Source organism: Ovis aries, chromosome 3 (genome assembly GCF_016772045.2).
Source record: "Ovis aries strain OAR_USU_Benz2616 breed Rambouillet chromosome 3, ARS-UI_Ramb_v3.0, whole genome shotgun sequence".
NCBI classification, from domain to species: domain Eukaryota; kingdom Metazoa; phylum Chordata; class Mammalia; order Artiodactyla; family Bovidae; genus Ovis; species Ovis aries.
This window is the reverse complement of record NC_056056.1, coordinates 45,108,649-45,128,635: the sequence shown is the minus strand read 5'-3', so window position 1 is coordinate 45,128,635 and position 19,987 is coordinate 45,108,649. Positions and strand designations below refer to the sequence as shown.

Genomic DNA, 19,987 nt, shown 5'->3' with positions numbered 1-19,987 from the left:
TTATGTTTCAGTCTCTCCTACCTATTTTAGATCATGTGTGAATGGCATAGTAGTTTTCCCTACTGTCTTCAATCTGAGCCTGAGTTTTGCAATAGGGATTTCATGATCTGAGCCACAGTTAGCTCTTGGTCTTGTTTTTGCTGACTGTATATAGCTGCTGCATCTTCGACTGCAAAGAATATAATCAGTCTGAGTTTAGTACTGACCATCTGGTGATGCCCATGTTTAGAATCATCTCTTGTGTTGCTGGAAGAGAGTGTTTGCTGTGACCAGTGCCTTCTCTTGGCAGAACTCTGTTAGTCTTTGCTCTGCTGCATTTTGTACCCCAAGGCCAAATTTGCCTGATACTCCAGGTATCTCTTGACTTCCAACTTTTGCATTTCTGTCCCCTATGATGAAAAGGACATATTTTTTTGGTGTTAGTTCCTAAAGGTCTTGTAGGTCTTCATAGAACTATTCAACTTCAGCTTCTTCGGCATTGGTGGTTGGGGCCTAGGCTTAGATTACTGTGATATTGAATGGTTTGCCTTGGAAATGAATAGAGATCATTCTGTTATTTTTGAGATTGCACCCAAGTACTTTCAGACTCTTTTGTTGACTATGAGGGCTACTCCATTTCTTCTAAGGGATTCTTGCCCACAGTAGTAGATAAAGTGGTCATCTGAATTAAATTCACCCATTCTAGTCCATTTTAGTTCACTGATTCCAAACTAATATCATGGCATCTGGTCTCATCACTTCATGGCAAATAAATGGGGAAACAGTGGCTGACTTTATTTTTCTGGGCTCCAAAATCACTGCAGATGGTGACTGCAGCCATGAAATTAAAAGAGGCTTGCTTCTTGGAAGGAAAGTTATGAGCAATCTAGACAGCATATTAAAAAGCAGAGACATTACTTTGTCAACAAAGGTCCATCTAGTCAAGGATATGGTTTTTCCAGTGGTCATGTATAGATGTCGGGTTGGACTATAAAGAAAGCTGAGCGCCAAAGAATTGATGCTTTTGAACTGTGGTGTTGGAGAAGACTCTTGAGAGTCCCTTGGACTGCAGGGAGATCCAACCAGTTCATCCTAAAGGAGATCAGTCCTGGGTGTTCATTGGAGGGACTGATGTTGAAGCTGAAACTCCAATACTTTGGCCACCTGTTGCGGAGTGATGACTCATTGGAAAAGACCCTGATGCTGGGAAAGATTGAGGGCAGCAGAAGGGGACGACAGAGGATGAGATGGTTGGATGGCATCACTGACACAATGGACATGGGTTTGGGTGGATTCTGGGAGTTGGTGATGGACAGGGAGGCCTGGGGTGCTGCGGTTCATAGGGTCCCAAAGAGTCAGACACAACTGAGTGAACTGAACTGAACTGATTTCTAAAATGTTGATATTCACTCTTGCCATATCCTGATTGATCATTTCCAATTTACCTTCATTCATGGACCTAACAATCCAAGCTCCTATGCAATATTTTTCTTTACAGCATCAGACTTTACTTTCACTACCATATATAGCTACAGATGATCATTGTCCACTTTGGCTCAGCCTCTTCGTTTCTTCTGGAGCTGTTTTTCTGCTCTTCTCCAGTAGCATATTGGGCACCTACCAACCTGGGGAGTTCATCTTTCAGTGTCATATCTTTTGCTTTTTCATACTGTTCATGGGGCTCTTGAGGCAAGAATGAAGTGGTTTGCCATTCTCTTCTCCAGTGGACCATGTGTTTTCAGAACTCTCCACCATGACCTGTCTGTCTTGGGTGGCCCTACATGCCACAGCTCATAGCTTCACTGAATTATACAAGATTGTTATCCATGTGATAAGTTTGGTTAGTTTTCTGTGATTGCAGTTTTCATTCTGTCTGCCCTCTGATGGATGAGGGTAAGAGGCTTGAGAAGCATCCTGGTGGGAGGATTGGCTGTGGGTAAAAGTGGGTCTTGCTCTGATGGATGAAGCCATGCTCAGTAAATGTTTAATCCAATTTTCTGCCTATGGGTGGAGCTGTGTTCCTTCCCTGTAGTTTGGCCTTAGGCCAAAGTATGGTAGGTGTAATGGCAGTAATGGCAACCTCCTTCAAAAGAACTCCAAGGACCATTATAGTCAGTGGGCTAATGGCAACCTCCTCCAAGAGGGCTTATGCCAACATGCTGCACCTCCCAGGACTGCTGCTGCCAGTGCCCCTGATCCCGCAGCAGGCCACTGCTGACCCACACTTCTGCAGGAGACCCTCAAATACTCACTGGAAGGTCTGGCTCAGTCTGTTATGGAGGTCACTGCTTCTTTCCCCTGAGTCCTGGTGCATAGCAGGTTTTGTTTGTACCCTCCAAGAGTCTCTGGCAGGTATGGGGTTTGATTTTAATATGATAGTGACTGTCCTACTGTCTAGATGTGGCTTCTCCTCTGTCTTTGGATGTGGAGTATCTTTTTTTACTTGGTCTGTTCTAACATCTTCCTGTTGATAGTTTAGCAGCTAGTGTGTTTTGATGTTCTTGCAGGAGAAGATAAGAGTATGTCCTTCTTCTCTACCATTTTAAGCTAGCATTCAGGTACGACATAAATAAAATCCCTTATGATTATACATTGAAAGTGAAGTTGCTCAGTCGTGACCCACTCTTTGGGATCTGGTGGACTGTAGCGTACCAGGCTCCTCTGCCCATTGGATTCTCTAAGCAAGAGTGGTTTGCAATTTCCTTCTCCAGGGGATCTTCCTGACCCAGGGATCAAACCCGGGTCTCCCACATTGCAGGCAGACGCTTTAACCTCTGAGCCACCAGGGAAGCTCCTGATTATACAATGCTGCTGCTGCTGCTAAGTCACTTCAGTCGTGTCCGACTCTGTGCGACCCCATGGACTGCAGCCTACCAGGCTCCTCTGTCCATGGGATTTTCCAGGCAAGAGTACTGGAGTGGGTTGCCATTGCCTTCTCCTGTAACTGCATAGTGATACACCAATTCCACTTACTGCTATGGGGGAAAAACACCATTTAATGAGACATGAAGACAAAGCACAAACCCGACTAAGGGGACACACCCTGTGGACCACAGCACAGCTATGACCAGAGCAAGTGGGGAGACGGGGGAGGGGAGATGGATGGGTAAACTACAGCCTTGGGGGCAAGGGGGAGGGTCTGGATTGACAATGACTAAGCAGACAACAGGATGAGACAGGAAATCAAAACCAATGATGAAAGCAGACACACTGTCAGAGAACTCTAACACCAAGGAAAACATACAGAACTGTTCTTTAACAAGTATTCGGAAAGAAATCAAGCATGAAACCACAGAGAAATCGTCAAAGAATTTTAAATATCAACTAATTAGCTAATGATGCAAATTATAAAAAGTGTGTCAAAAGACCACAAAATGGACTAGTTACCACTTCACAGGCCGCTAAAATGACACACGGTTAACTTAATTATAAGCTGACTAACAATGCAGCTAACATGAAATGGGTGGTAACAGAAAAAAGTGATAATACAAGTCCAGTTACAAAGCAGAGTGTTGTACATGTGATTTCATGGGGTAAATAGCAATGCACTCACAAAATGTAAGCTCAACATGCAGGAAAGCTGGAACATGTGCTTTAGAGCCGCATACTCTGTCACCAAAAGCCCTAGGTGGTCATCCCGTTTTTAGACACGGAAAAGTGAGGCAGCCCGACGTCTTCCCTGGGGTCCTGGGGCACCGGGCTTTTAACCTGGTTTCACACACAGAGCTGGCCTGAGCGTGCTGGCCAGGCCAGCAAACAGACCAATGTAGATTCTTGGTTTTGTTCCCACCGCATGCCCTGCACCCTGCAACCAGGCATCCCCAATGGAAAAAGTGCTGCACGGCTTTCCCACACCATGAGAGCTGCCTATGGTTACTTTCACGAAGCTGTCTGTTCCCTGAGAACAGAAACTTCCCTGCAGCTGCTGTGCCCAGCACAGGCCAGGCCCAACGTTATAGAGGCAGGCTGAGTTCATGACGATGTGCTAAGCCGGTGGTCCAAATATCAAGACTAATTTGTCGCTGTGCCATTGTGGAAAGATTAAAGACTAGGCAGGTTAAAAAATTTAAGACCTCTGAGCGTAGCAAATGTACCTGATTTCCTTCTGGGTAAAAAGAGAAAAACCAACCAACCAACCAACAAACAAAGAAAACCAGTGTCCTGGGGGAAGGATGCGGCAGGGAGGAGGCAGACACATACCAGAGTCATGATGCCCGCGGTCTCCCTCCTGCGCCGGGCTGTGCCGCCTCCTTCTGGGCTTGGGCAGGGGTGGGCAGGAGCCTGCACGTGAGGAGGCAGGATGCAGGTTGAGGGAGCTGACTGATTTTAAATGATGGAGGCTGCCTAAGCTCCCCCTGCTCTCCCTGCTCTCAGTCTCCTCGGCCCGCTGCTCTGTATTCTCCTTCTCTTCTTCGATCAACTGAATCTCTTCGTTGATGGCGTCTAGCTGCTCCTGCAGCATCACAGTCAGAGTCTCGGCATCACCCTGCCCACTGGGCGACAGCTGAGTGGCCGAGCTGAAGAGGGTGACCCTGTTGCCCTCGCCGTCAGACATGCCCTCATCACTCTCGAATGCCTGGGCCATGTCAGCCAGCATGATAGCTTGCTGCGCGTGCTCCCAGTCCTGCTCCTTCAGGGTCTGCACCTCAGGGCCACAGCGTGAGGGGGCAGGAGCCTTACAAGGTGCCCACCAGGGACGGGAAGGGGGCGGTGGGGTCCTTGCCTTGGACGGCTCACCGCGCAGCGCTGCCAGCCGGCCTTTCTGGGGGTGCCGCAGTACCACCCTGTTGTCCGAGGAGTCTGCTGGCCAGTCCGCCACAGGGAACCTGAGGTCTGGGGTGCTGCCCAAGTGGGGTTGGCCATGGTGGAAGGGAGCCCCTTGCAGTCTCATCTGGTCCAGTTCAGCTCTCAGGGTTTCCAGGTTTAGAGTCAGCTGGTCCTGGTGCAGCTCCTTGTTCTTCTCCTCCAGTTGGGCCTCCATCTGGCACAGCCTCTCCTCTATGCTGCCCTGTCTCTCTCCCGCCTTGGAGAGCGCGGCCACCCTCTGCGCCAGCTCGGCCTCCACCTCGGGCAGAGTCTCTGGCCTCCTCAGCCTCTGCTGCAGCTTCTCCACCAGCTCCAGGTGGTGGTTCTATCCTCTGTCTTCTTGTCCAGGGCCTTGTGGTGCTCAAACAGCAATTTCAGCGCCCTGAGCACCTCTACCTCGCTGGTCATGCCGGTTGGGGACTGCACCTGCTGCTTGCCCGCCATCCTCTGGAGGGATGGCACATATGGGGAAACCAGGTGCTCCAGCAGCAGCCTGGTGTTTCTTTCCACTTTTAGCTCAGCGATTTCTTCTCTTTTAAGAAGCTAGTCCCTGCATATTTTTAGTTCTTCCGTAGGAGTTGGAAACTCATGATATGGACATGGAATGTGATGTTCTCTGCAGCATTCTTGTATCCACGTTGCTTCCCAGATGCCGCGGTAAGCTTGCTCATAAAAGTAGCATCCAATTACAACCATGAGTGGTATGAGATACAGAGTGCTGAAAACACCAATCTGGATCATAAACTTCACCAGTTTATCCTGGTTCTCCGGTCACTCCGAGGCACACGCTGGTGGTCCTCGCTGGCTCCGTTTACCTGAGGGACCTGCCCCCGGCCAGCGCCGCAGCCCCCCCAGGAGCCCGCCCCGAGGTGTGAGATAGTTCAGTCAAAGGAAGAAATAGCTCTTCTCCTAAGATGGAATCTGTTGTTTGGGAATGTGGTTGATCAACTTGACACATTGGCCACATGGTACCTGATGTAATAAAATGAAAAGAAGAGGCAGTTCAGTTCAGTTCAGTCGCTCAGTCACGTCTGACTCTTTGCAACCCCATCAATCACAGCACGCCAGGCCTCCCTGTCCATCACCAACTCCCAGAGTTCACTCAGACTCACATCCATTGAGTCAGTGATGCTATCCAGCCATCTCATCCTCTGTCATCCCCTTCTCCTCCTGCCCCCAATCCCTCCCAGCATCAGAGTCTTTTCCAGTGAGTCAACTCTTCGGATGAGATGGCCAAAGTACTGGAGTTTCAGCTTTAGCATCATTCCTTCCAAAGAAATCCCAGGGCTGATCTCCTTCAGAATGGACTGGTTGGATCTCCTTGCAGTCCAGGGGGCTCTCAAGAGTCTTCTCCAAGATGATGTCATTTTCCCATATTGTGAAACCAAAAACAAATGCCTTTTGTGAGACCAAGCTAACAAATCTCTGATGGTGTGAAGAGTAATTCTGTTTGAAGAACTTAACAGTAAGATAGAAGTACTTTCAAGCTGAGACCTGCAGGTGTACAAAGATCTAAAATACATATTGAGTAGGTCTGATCATCTGAATCCCATTCAATCAAGAAAGCATGGCTATGAGTTGAATCGTCTTCTATCTGTGGCCTTTGACAATGTTTGTGGGCCATATAGGTGGGCACAGTTTTTTTTCTTTGAGCCTATTAACTTGAGGATGTGCCAGGATTTGCCTTATAACACTGCCTTCACGCCCAATCTTCTGAATCATTATGACCAACAGACGGCAGTTTTAGCAGTGGAGGTTCCCAGATTGTGGTGAGCTGTAATCTCGGCTGTTGGACCTGAATTTAGCTGGCGATCCTACTGAAGGAGCCTCAGTGGCAGTGCAGGGGGACTATGGCTTTTGGTGTCCCCGAGGGTTGAAAATTGATCCTGATCTTGGCTGTTCCTTTTTGCACATGCGTGATTGTTCACCTCCTTGTCCAAATATGTACTTTAGGAGAGAAGAGCTTTCATTTGCTCGGTATTTCATAGGATTGATTTCAATCATTTGCCTCTCTGCCACGTTGTTTACTTTTTTAACTTTTTTGATTAATGTGGTAAGATTCCATTATCCTGAAAGATCCATTATAATTTATGCTGTCTGCTACATGATGGTGTCATTAATTTTCTTCATTGGGTTTTTGCTTGAGGACCGAGTTGCCTGCAGTGCATCCAGCCCTGCACAGTATAAGGCTTCCACAGTGACCCAAGGATCTCATAACAAAGCCTGTATCATGCTTTTTATGATACTCTATATTTTTACTATGGCTGGCAGCATTTGGTGGGTGATTCTTGCCATCACGTGGTTCTTGGCAGCTGTGCCAAAGTTGGGGTAGTGAAGCTAAGAAAGCCTTGCTGTTTCATGCCAGTGCATGGGGCATCCCGGGAACACAGACCATCATCCTTTTAGCGATGAATAAAATTGAAGGTGACAATATCAGTGGCATGTGTTTTGTTGGCCTCTACGATGTTGATGCCTTGAGGTATTTTGTTCTTGTACCCCTCTGCCTGTATGTGGTAGATGGGGTTTCACTCCTTTTAGCCAGCATTGTATACCTAAACAGACTGCGAGTTGAGATTATACAATGGAAGTCACAAATAGACTCAAGAGAGTAGATCTGATAAAGAGTGCCTGAAGAACTATGGAGGGAGGTTCATAATACTGTACAGGAAGTGGTGACTAAAACCGTCTGAAAGAAAAAGAAATTCAAGAAGGCAAAATGGTTGTCTGGGGAGGCTTACAAATAGCTTAGCAAAGAAGAAAAGCGAAAGGGAAAGATATACCCAAGTGAATGCAGAGTTTAAAGAATAGCAAGGAGAGAAAGCCTTCTTAAGTGCACAATGCAAAGAAATAAAGGAAAGCAATAAAATGGGGAAAGACTAGAGATCTCTTCAAGAAAATTGGAGATACCAAGGGAACATTTCATGAAAACATGGAAAGGACCTAAGAGGAGCCAAAGACAATAAGAAGTGGCAGGAACATACAGAAAAACTATACAAAAAACGTCTTAATTACCAGGATAACCATGATGATGTGGTCACTCACCTAGAGTCAGGCATCCTGGAGTGTGAAGTCAAGAGGGCCTTAGGAAGCATTGTACAAACAAAGCTAGTGAAGGTGATGGAATTCGAGCTGAGCAATTTAAAACCCTAAAAGATAATGCTGTTAAAGTGCTGCAGTCTAAATGCCAGAAAATTTGGAAAACTCAGCAGTAGCCACCAGACTCAAAAAGGTCAGTTTCATTCCAATCCCAAAGAAGAGCAATGCCAAAGCATGTTCAACCAACCACACAGTTGCACTCATTTCACCTGCTAGCACGATCATGCTTAAAATCCTTCAAGCTAGGCTTCAACAGTACATGAACCAAGAAATTCCAGATGTACAAGCTGGATTTAGAAAAGGCAGGGGAATCAGAGATCAAATTGTCAACATCCATTGGATCACAGAAAAAGCAAGAAAATTCCAGAAAAAAGCATCTAACTTCTGCATTGATGACACTAAAGCCTTTGACTGTGTGGATAACAACAAACTGTGGAATATTCTTAAAGAGTTGGGAATACCCATTTACCTTACCTGCCTCCTGAAAAACCTATATTCAGGTCAAGAAGCACAAGTTAGAACCAGATGTGGAACAATGGACTTGTTCAAAATTAGGAAAGGAATATGTCAAGCCTGTATATTGTCACCTTGCTTATTTAACTCATGCAGAATACACCATGAGATACGCCAGACTGGATGAACCACAAGCAGGAATCAAGATTGTTGGGAGAAATATCAACAACCTCAGATATGCAGATGATAACACTCTTAATGTCAGAAAGCAAAGAGGAGCTAAAGAGCCTCCTGATGAAGGTGAAAGAGGAAAGTGAAAAAGCTGGCTTAAAACTCAACATTCAAAAAACTGAGATCATGGCATCCTGTTCCATCCCTTCATGGCAAACAGATGAAAAACAATGGAAACAATGACAGACTTTATTTTCCTGGGCTCCAGCATCACTGCAGATGGTGACTGGGGCCATAAAATTAAAAGATGCTTGCTCCTTGGAAGAAAAGCTATGACAAACCTAGATAGTGTATTAAAAAGCAGAGACTTTGCCAACAACTTTGCCAACAAAGGTCTGTACCGTCAAAGCTATGGGTTTTCCACTAGTCATGTATGGATATGAGAGTTGGATCATAAAGATGTCTGAGTGCCAAAGAATTGTTGCTTTCAAACTGTGGTGTTGGAGAAGACTCCTCAGAGTCCCCTGGACTGCAAGGAGATCAAATCAATCAATCCTAAAGGAAATCGACCCTGAATATTCACTGGAAGGACTGAGACTGAAGCTCGAATACTTTGGCTACCTATTGCGAAGAGCCGACTCATTGGATAAGACCTGTTGCCGTGAATGATTGAAGGCAGGAGGAGAAGGGGAAGACAGAGAATGAGATGGTTGGATGGCATCACTGACTCAATGGACCTGAGTTTTTGCAAACTCTGGGAAATAGTGAAGGACAGGGGAAGCCTGGCATACTTCAGTGCATGGGGTCTCAAAGAGTTGGACATAGCCACTCAAGGATAAAAATAATCTACTTGTATTTAAAGTGATTATTGATAGAAATGATTATTGATAGGAAGGGGGTTCCTATTACCGTTTTGTTAATTGCTTTTGTCTTTTTTTAAAAATATAGTTCTCTTGTTCTTATCCTCTGCTCACCTTTCTTTATTGTTTGATGTTTTGTTTTTTGTTTTTTTTTTTTTTTTTAGCATGCTTTGGTCTGTTCTCTTTATTCTTGGGAAACTATTATACTTTTTAAAAAGCTGCTACTGGGCTCACATCAAACGTTTTATAACCTTTTACTTCTTCCCTCATAAACACAATTTACGAACTCATACTGGATTTTACTTCTTTCTGTATTGTTTCCATGAACACATTTCAGTGGTTTAGTTATTTTTGCTATTTTTGTCTTTATAGACTAGTGTTACAAGTAATTTATGTGCCATAATTACAGTATTGTGTTTTTCTTTATATTTCCGTTAGCAATGAGTTATATTTTCATGTTATTGTCTAGCATTTTGTTTGTTTCAATTTAAACTCCTTTTAGCACTTCTGGCAAGGCAGATCAAGTACTGATGATCTGATGATCTCCCTCAGCATTTCTTTGTCTGGGAAAGTCTTTCTTTCTCCTCCTTTCTTAAAGAGAAGAAATTTTGCCAGGTGTAAAGTGTTCTTGTTTGAAAGATTTTCCTTTAAAGTTTTGAATATATCATCCCACTTGCTTCTGACCTACAAAGTTTCTGCTAAGAAATCCACCAATAGTCTATGTGTTTTTCCTTGCATATTTTAATGTGACAAGTCACTTTTCTCTCACTGCTGTGAAAATTCTCTCTTTGCATTGGATTTTTGACAGTTATAATGTGTCTCATAAGAATCCCTTTGGGTTCAACCTATTGCAGACTTTGGGGCCTCTAAATCTGGATGTCCGTTTCCCTCTCTAGATTTCTGATGTCTCAACCATTATTTCTCTCTCTTTTTTTAAATTTAAATTTATTTATTTTAATTGGAAGCTAATTACTTTAAAATATTGTATTCGTTTTGCCATACATCAACATGAATCCACCATGAGTGTACACATGTTCCCAAACCTGAACCCCTGTCTCACATCCCTCCCCATACCATCCCTCTGGATCATCCCAGTGCACCAGCCCCAAGCGTCCTGTATCCTGCATCGAACTTGGACTGGCGATTCATTTCTTATATGATATTATACATGTTTCAATGCCATTCTCCCAAATAATCCCACCCTCGCCCTCTCCCACAGAGTCCAAAAGACTGTTTTACACTTCTGCGTCTCTTTTGCTGTCTCTCATACAGGGTTATTATTACCATCTTTCTAAATTCCATATATATACGTTAGTATACTGTATTGGTGTTTTTCTTTCTGGCTTACTTCACTCTGTATAATCAACTCCAGTTTCATCCACCTCATTAGAACTGATTCAAATGTATTCTTTTTAATGGCTGAGTAATACTCCGTTGTGTATATGTATCACAGCTTTCTTATCCATTCATCTGCTGATGGACGGACATCTAGGTTGCTTCCACGTCCTGACTATTATAAACAGTGCTGCGATGAACATTGGGGTACACGTGTCTCTTTCATTTCTGGTTTCCTTGGAGTGTATGCCCAGCAGTGGGATTGCTGGGTCATAAGGGAGTTCTATTTCCAGTTTTTTAAGGAATCTCCACACTGTTCTTCATAGTGGCTGTACTAGTTTGCATTCCCACCAACAGTGTAAGAGGGTTCCCTTTTCTCCACACCCTCTCCAGCATTTATTGCTTGTAGACTTTTGGATTGCAGCCATTCTGACTGATGTGAAATGGTACCTCATTGTGGTTTTGATTTGCATTTCTCTGATAATGAGTGATGTTGAGGATCTTTTCATGTGTTTGTTAGCCATCTGTATATCTTCTTTGGAGAAATGTCTATTTAGTTTTTTGGCCCATTTTTGATTGGGTCATTTATTTCTCTGGAATTGAGCTGCAGGAGTTGCTTGTATATTTTTGAGATTAGTTATTTGTCAGTTGCTTCATTTGCAGTTATTTTCTCCCATTCTGAAGGCTGTCTTTTCACCTTGCTTATAGTTTCCTTTGTTGTGCAGAAGCTTTTAATTTTAATTAGATCCCATTTGTTATTTTTGCTTTTATTTCCAATATTCTGGGAGGTGGGTCAATATACCATGTTCATGGATCAGAAGAATCAATATAGTGAAAATGAGTATACTACCCAAAGCAATCTATAGATTCAATGCAATCCCTAACAAGCTACCAATGGTAATTTTCACAGAGCTAGAACAAATAATTTCACAATTTGTATGGAAATGCAAAAGACCTTGAATAGACAAAGCAATCTTGAGAAAGAAGAATGGAATTGGAGGAATCAACCTGCCTGACTTCAGGCTCTACTACAAAGCCACAGTCATCAAGACAGTATGGTACTGGCACAAAGACAGAAATATAGATCAATGGAACAAAATAGAAAGCCCAGAGATAAATCCATGCACCTATGGACAGCTTATCTATGAGAAAGGAGGCAAGAATATACAATGGAGAAAAGACAATCTCTTTAACAAGTGGTGCTGGGAAAACTGGTCAACCACTTGTAAAAGAATGAAACTAGAACAGTAACACCATACACAAAAATAAACTCAAAATGGATTAAAGATCTAAATGTAAGACCAGAAACTATAGAACTCTTAGAGGAGAACATAGGCAAAATAGTCTCCAACATCAACCATTATTTCTTTAAGTTTTTGGCTTTTCTCTTTCTTTCTGTCTGCCCTCCTGAGACTCCCAAAATACTATTGGTTCTTTATAGGTATACCATAAATTCCATAGACTTTCTTCATTTTTTTTTTATTTTTTGTTGTTCCTCTCAATGAATAAATAGCTGCAAATTATAGGTCCCAGTTTTCTTTTTCTTTCTAAAATGGTTTCTATTTCTTTATTAACATCTCATTTTTTTTTCTGTTTGTCTTCAGTTGTCTATCTGATGTGTCCTCTTTTACCTCATTGAGCTGCTTTATGACAATTCAAAAAATATTCTTTGTCAAGCCATTCATCTATATACATTTCTTTAGGGTTGGTTCAGTTCAGTTCAGTTTTTCATTTGTGTCTGACTCTTTGTGACCCTATGGACTGCTGCACTCCAGGTTTCCCTGTCCTCCACCATCTCTAGGAGATTGCTCAAACTCATGTCCACTGAGTTGATGATGCCTTAATGTCCTCTGTCATCCCCTCCTCCTGCCTTCTGTCTTTCCCAGCATCAGGGTCTTTTCCAATGAGTCAGCTCTTCTCATCAGGTGGCCAAAGTATTGGAGCTTCAGCTCCAGCTTCAGTCCTTCCAATGATATTGAGGGTTGATTTCTTTTAGGTTTGTTTTGCTGTTCAAGGGGACTCTCAAGAGTCTTCTCCAACACCACAGTGTGAAAGCATCAATTCTTCAGTGCTCAGCCTTCTCTATGGTCCAGCTCTCACATCCATACATGACTACTGGAAAAACCATAGCTTTGACTATCTAGACCTTTGTTGGCAAAGTATTTGTCTCTGCTTTTTAATAAGTCGTCTAGGTTGTCTAGGTGGCTTCCCTGGTGGCTCGGAGGTTAAAGCATCTGCCTAATGTGGCAGACCTGGGTTCGATCCCTGGGTCAGGAAGATCCCCTGGAGAAGGAAATGGCAACCAACTCCAGTATTCTTGCCTGGAGAATCCCATGGACGGAGGAGCCTGGTGGGCTACAGTCCATGGGGTCGCAAAGAGTTGGACATGACTGAGCGACAACTTTCAATTTTAACTTTCATGTTGGTCATAGCTTTTATTCCAAGGAGCAAGCATCTTTTAATTTCATGGCCCCAGTCACCATCTGCAGTGATTTTGGAGCCCAAGATAATAAAATCTGTCACTGTTTCCATTGTTTCCCCATCTGTTTGCCTTGAAATGATGGGACTGGATGCCATGATCTTAGTTTTTTGAATGTTCAATATTAAGCCAGCTTTTTAACTCTCCTATTTCACCTTCCTCAAGAGGATCTTTAGTTCGTCTTCAATTTCTGCCGTTCGAGTGGTGTCATCTGCACATCTGAGGTTACTGATATTTCCCCTGGCAGTCTTGATTCCAGCTTGTGCCTCATCCAGCCCTGCATTTCACATGATGTACTCTGCAATAAACTGTGGAAAATTATGAAAGAGATGGGAATACAGACCACCTGACCTGCCTCTTGAGAAATCTGTATGCAGGTCAGGAAGCAACAGTTAGAACTGGACATGGAACAACAGACTGGTTCCAAATAGGAAAAGAAGTACGTCAAGGCTGTATATTGTCACCCTGCTTATTTAACTTCTATGCAGAGTACATCATGAGAAACGCTGGACTGGAAGAAGCACAAGCTGGAATCAAGATTGCTGGGAGAAATATCAATAACCTCAGATATGCAGATGACACCACCCTTATGGCAGGAAGTGAAGAGGAACTAAAAAGCCTCTTGATGAAAGTGAAAATGGAGAGTGAAAAAGTTGGCTTAAAGGTCAACATTCAGAAAACGAAGATCATGGCATCCGGTCCCATCACTTCACGGGAAATAGACGGGGCAACAGTGTCAGACTTTACTTTTGGGGGGGCTCCAAAATCACTGCAGATGGTGACTGCAGCCATGAAATTAAAAGACGTTTACTCCTTGGAAGGAAAGTTATGACCAACCTAGATAGCATATTCAAAAGCAGAGACGTTACTTTGCCGACTAAGGTCTGTCTAGTCAAGGCTATGGTTTTCCAGTAGTCATATATGGATGTGAGAGTTGGACCATGAAGAAGGCTGAGTGCTGAAGAATTGATGCTTTTGAAGTGTGGTGTTGGAGAAGACTCTTGAGATCCCTTGGACTGCAAGGAGATCCAACCAATCCATTCTGAAGGAGATCAACCCTGGGATTTCTTTGGAAGGAATGATGCTAAAGCTGAAACTCCAGTACTTTGGCCATCTCATGAGAAGAGTTGACTCACTGGAAAAGACTCTGATGCTAGGAGGGATTGGGGGCAGGAGGAGAAGGGGACGACCGAGGATGAGATGGCTGCATGGCATCACTGACTCGATGGACATGAGTCTGAGTGAACTCTGGGAGATGGTGATGGACAGGGAGGCCTGGCATGCTGCGATTCATGGGGTTGCAAAGAGTGGGACACGACTGAGCGACTGAACTGAACTGAACTGAACTCTGCATATAACTTAAATAGGCAGGGTGGCAGTATACAGCCTTGATGTACTCCTTTCCCAGTTTTGAACCAGTACATTTTTCTATGTCCGGTTCTGACTGTTGCTCTTTGACCAGCATGTAGGTTTCTTGGGAGGCACGTAAGGTGGTCTGGTTTTCCATCTCTTTAAGAATTTCCCACAATTTGTGGTGATCCACACAGCAGCTTTAGTGTAGTCAATGAAGCAGAAGTAGATGTTTTTCTGGAATTTTCTTTTTCTATGATCCAGCAAATTGATCAAATTGTTGGCAATTTGATCTCGCGTTCCCCTGCTTTTTCTAAATCCAGCTTGTACATCTGGAATTTCTTGGTTTATGTAATGTTGAAGCCTAGCTTGGAGAATTTTTAAGCATGATCTTGTTAGCATGTGAAATGAGTGCAAGTGTGTAGTTGGTTGAACATTCTTTGGCATTGCTCTTCTTTGGGATTGGAATGAAACTGACATTTTTGAGTCTGGTGGCTACTGCTGAGTTTTCCAAATTTTCTGGCATATAGACTGCAGCACTTTAACAACCTGATCTTTTAGGACTTTAAGTAACTCAGCTGAAATTCTGTTACCTCCACTAGTTTTGTTTGTAACGATGCTTCCTAACTTAGCCCATTTAACTTCACACTCCAGGATGTCTGGCTCTAGATGAGTAATCACACCATCGTGGTTATTTGGATCATGAAAATCTTTTCTGTATAGTTCTTCTGTGTATTCCTCCCACCTCCTCTTAATATCTTCTGTTTCTGTTAGGTCCATACTGTTTCTTTCCTTTGTTGTGCCTGTCTTTGCATGAAATATTCCCTTGGTATCTGTAATTTTCTTGAAGAGAGCTCTAGTCTTTTACATTCTATTGTTTTCCTTTATTTGTTTGCATCTATTCATGGATGGTTGCCCAATCAGTTTCTGTGGGGGAATGAGGGCTAGAGGGACCTCCTATTCTGCCATCTTGCTAGTAGCCATCAATTTGTAATTTCAGCCTTTTTTTGCTGGCCTTTGAATACTATTACCTCTACACATTTTTTCAAATCAACATGAAAGCAGAGGAAAAAATCCCATATTTTTCTGAAGACAGAATCATGTATCCCCAGCCATTAATGCCAAAAGAATCACTTTGAATTGTTTGTTCAACTGCCCATCCTTTATATGAATCATTCCACTGAAATTTTGATTTCATGTTAAGAACAGCTGAAGAATTGAAGTGACCGTGTTTTGGGTCAGAGTTGGAATCATATAGTATATCTGCTTTGTAACATGGAGTTGGTAGGCCTCAGTTTATGGGGGAAGAAAAAAAAAATAACTGCTGTATTCTTGGCACTATGCAATACTTAAAACTTCTTTTTCTCTCTTCACCATCTCTCAGATGCTGAAATTGCTGTCATGTATTCCTTCCTTGGTCTCTTCAGAAAAAAGAACTTCACAGAAAGCCTTTTAACTCAACATGCCTATCTCGTCTTCTGTATCTTCCTTTCTTCCAAATTTTTCATTTCACAGTTTCTCTTAGTTCAGCAGAATTGGCCCATTCTCAGGTGTAAAGGTATGAAAATGAGTAGCCCAAACTTACGTTCATCTTTAGGGAACTGTGAAGGGGACATAGTGAGGACATAGTGCAAATATTTTATTCCCTTCACAGGCAGCCATTTATGTATTATCTGTGTTTTCTGTTTTCATAATTTTGTATGCATGGTCAAATTCTACTTATTTTTGAAGGATACCTGCTCAGCTGAACATCTTGGCTGGAGGTGAATGCTGTTAGCTCTTCATGAACTTTTGGGTACTACTTTTAGGAAGTGTATTGCATGGCCGCCTTTCATTATAGTATGTACTGTTTTTATCTTTTTGTTACTGAATTGGGTAAGAATCATGCCATTTTTCTCAGAGACCTTCAAACTCTGACTTTTCCAAGTGTAATCTTCAGGCCAATACCATGAAAATCACTTGAAAGCTTGTTAGAAACTAAGAATCATGAGCTATACCCCGGATCTATTGAATGAGAATCAGCATTTTAACAGAATCCCCAGATTTATTTGTGTGCTTATTAAAATTAAGCCTTTGTTATAATCGGATGGCTTGGTATTTTACATTATACCAGCCAAGAGCAGTCTTACAAGATATCAACTAAAAATGCTCAGGATTTTCTTGTTTTTATGCATTTTCTGAAAGCTCTTGCCAGCTATGACACTGTTTTTCTGTTACACTTTGCACACTTTGTGTACCTTGGATATCATTATCTTCATTATGGGTCTTAGCCATCAAAGATCCAGCACAGATGTCTTTTTCAAGTTCATTCCTTCTGACAAATACTTGTCTATTGTGTATAGGTTTTTTCAGTTGGAAAAAGAAGAAAAAAATCATAGGGTTAAATGTTACACATTTTAAATATCGAATATTTTCAAATTTAAGAGTTTTTAAAAAATATAATGAAAAAATTTAATTGGGAGCTTTCAACTATATAATCATTTAAATACCATAATATTAAAAATATTAAAAACTGTTTTTAACTTTCTCACCATTAAACATTTTACAGCATATTTTTGAAGAGCAATTAAATTCAACATTAACATATAAATGAAATATTTCACATTTACAGTTTTCAAAAACAGCAATCATGGAAACAAAATGTGATGCTCTATATTATTCCTGGGTTTTACAAAATTAGAATGAATGGTAAAAGTTCCCTGTTAAAGAAATTATTTTTTTTCTTATTTTGATAGTAATTTCTAATTTTACATGTAGAAAAACAAACAAATTTAACAGAACATTAAAAAACAGAAAAAGAACATTAACTTAATCCAAATATCCAGCATTCTTATCTGGATAGTTAGGTGCTATACTTATTATTATGCATCTTTTTTAACAAAGTTGAGTCTATATTGTCTTGTGAAGTTTTAGGTAACTCTTCTATATACATAATAAGTCTTTGGGTTTAGAATTTTTATTATATGTTACTATACATTAAAATAAACTTTTATAGATATAGATTCTATGGATTTTAGCAGATGTATAGATTCATGTTATTACCACCACAGAATACAGAATGGTTTCATCATGACCAAAAAATTCCCTCAAGACTTTATAGTCACATCCTTCCTTAGCAGTACTCCTGGCAATTGCTTCTCACCATGACTGTAGTTTTGACTTCAGCAATGTCATATAATTGAAATCACACATATAAAGTTCTATGGCTGGCTTCTGTTGCTCAGTATATTGCTCTTGATCGTCATTCAAGATATTACATGTATCAATAGTTTGTTACATTTATATTGCTGAGAAATATTCCATTTTATAGATGTACCAGTTTGTTTTTTCACCTGTTTTTCACCTGTTTAAGGATATTATTTTCCCAGGTTTTGGCAATTGTAAGTAAAATGGCTATTGACAATTCATCTACGGGTTTTTGTGTGACATAAGTTTTCATTTCTCTAGGGTACATACTCAAGAATAGTATTGCTGGCTCATGCTGAATGTATTTATGTAGCTCTTTTTTTGGGAGTGGGGAGCCACATGGCTTGTGGGATCTTAGTTACCTGGAACAGGGATTAATCTTGGGCCCCCTGCAGTGAAAGTGCAGAGTCCTAACCATTGGACTGCCAGGGAATTCCTTAAATATATTTTTACTTTATAGGAAACTGTTAAACTGTTTCCCAGGATGGCTGTACCATTTTTGTATTTTCATCAGCAAGGAATGAGTTCTTGAGTTGCTCTACATCTTAACCAGTGCTCAGTATTGTCAATATGTTTTTAATTACAGATATTCTAATAGGTGTGTGCTGCTGCTACTGCTGCTGCTAAGTCGCTTCAGTCGTGTCTGACTCTGTGTAACCCCATAGACGGCAGCCCACCAGGCTCCCCTGTCCCTGGGATTCTCCAGGCAAGAACACTGGAGTGGGTTGCCATTTCCTTCTCCAATGCATGAAAGTGAAAAGTGAAAGAGAAGTCTCTCAGTCGTGTCCAATTCTTCGAGACCCCATGGACTGCAGCCTACCAGGCTCCTCCGTCCATGAGATTTTCCAGGCAAGAGTACTGGAGTGGGGTGCCATTGCCTTCTATAATCATGATTTTAATTTTGTACTTTATTCATGGCTAGTCATATTGAATATTTTTTCATGTGCTTATTTGCCATTTGTATATCTCCTTATTAAAGTATCTGTTCAAGTCAAACCTTTTACCTATTTTAATTGAGTTGCTTTCTTCTTGTTGAGTTCTGGAGTTTTTTAAAAAATATATTCTGGATATACATTCAGTGTCTATCATGTGATTTGAAAATATTTTCTCCAATCCAGTAGCTTGTCTTCTCAGTGCTCTTAACAGTGTCCTTTGAAGAGCAAAAGTTGATGAAGTCCAGCTCATCATTTGTTTACAATTATGACTTGTGCTTTCAGCATCAGATCTGAGAATTCTTTGTTTTCAGGTCACGAAGATTTCCTCCTACATTTTCTTCTAGAATTTTTGTAGTTTTACATTTTATAATTAGATCTATGATCCATTTTGAGTTAATTTTTGAATAAACTGTGAGGTTTATTTAGTTCAGGGCTCATGGTTCTTACACATTGATTCCAGTTATTTAAATAACATTTATTGAAGAGTATCCCTTGTTCATTGAATTGTCTTTATACTTCTGTTGAAGATCAGTTGGGCATATTTGTATGAGTCTACTTCTGTGATCTTGTTTTGTTTCATTAATCTATGTCTGTCCTTTTGATAACACCATACTTTCTTAATTAGTTTAGTTTTAGAGCAGGAAGTGGCAAACAACAATCCATTGCCAAATCCAGCCCATACCTAGTTTTATAAATATAATTTTATTGAAACAGAGTCATTTATTTACATATTGTCAATGGTTGTTTTCTCTTTACAGTTACAGCCTTTTGTAGCTGTGACAGGGACTGTGTGACCTGCAAAACCCAAAATATTTAATAACTGGCCCTTCACAGAAAATATTTGCTGCCTCCTGCTTTAGAAAGACTTATGATCATGTATGATTCTTCCAACATTATTTCCCCCTTTAAAAATTACTTTTCCTGTTCTGATTTCTTTGTCTTTCTCTATGAATTTTGTAATCACCTTGCTTGGGTCTAGAAAAATCCTTTCTGGGATTTTGATCAGAGTTGTGTTAAATCTTTAGATCAGTCAGAAGACCACTGACATCTTCACTATATTGAGTTTTCCAATCCATAAACCAGGTGATTGTATCCATATATTTTGATCACTTTAAATAGTATTTTATAGTTCTTGGCATACAGATTGTTCAAGTTTTGTTAGATATATTCCAGAGTAACTTCTAGATTTATATATTTTGGAGCTACTGTAAACTTTACAAAATTTGACTTCCAATTGTACATTACTTTTATATAGGAATACAATAGACTTTTATGTGTTGGCTGTATATTCTGTGATCTTGTTAAACTCACTTGTTAGCTGTAGTTTTTGGTAGACA

The 19,987-nt window shown here is 41.4% G+C and overlaps 1 protein-coding gene and 1 pseudogene across 4 annotated transcripts in view; one reads left to right on the top strand and one right to left on the bottom strand.

Annotated features, from left to right (window-relative positions):
* WDPCP (WD repeat containing planar cell polarity effector) overlaps window positions 1–19,987 on the bottom strand; it is a 727,433-nt gene that overhangs the window by 34,814 nt on the left and 672,632 nt on the right. Inside the window, exon 16 of one of the 4 annotated variants that reach the window (XM_060412066.1) lies at window positions 16,554–16,858. The exons of the other annotated variants lie outside the window; for them this stretch is intronic. Coding sequence (XP_060268049.1) covers window positions 16,803–16,858 — 56 coding nt within the window. The 3' untranslated portion in view covers window positions 16,554–16,802. Of the gene's footprint in view, window positions 1–16,553; window positions 16,859–19,987 lie in introns of those variants that run through there. 4 annotated transcript variants of the gene reach the window in all.
* LOC101119462 (frizzled-3-like) lies at window positions 6,509–7,397 on the top strand (annotated as a pseudogene).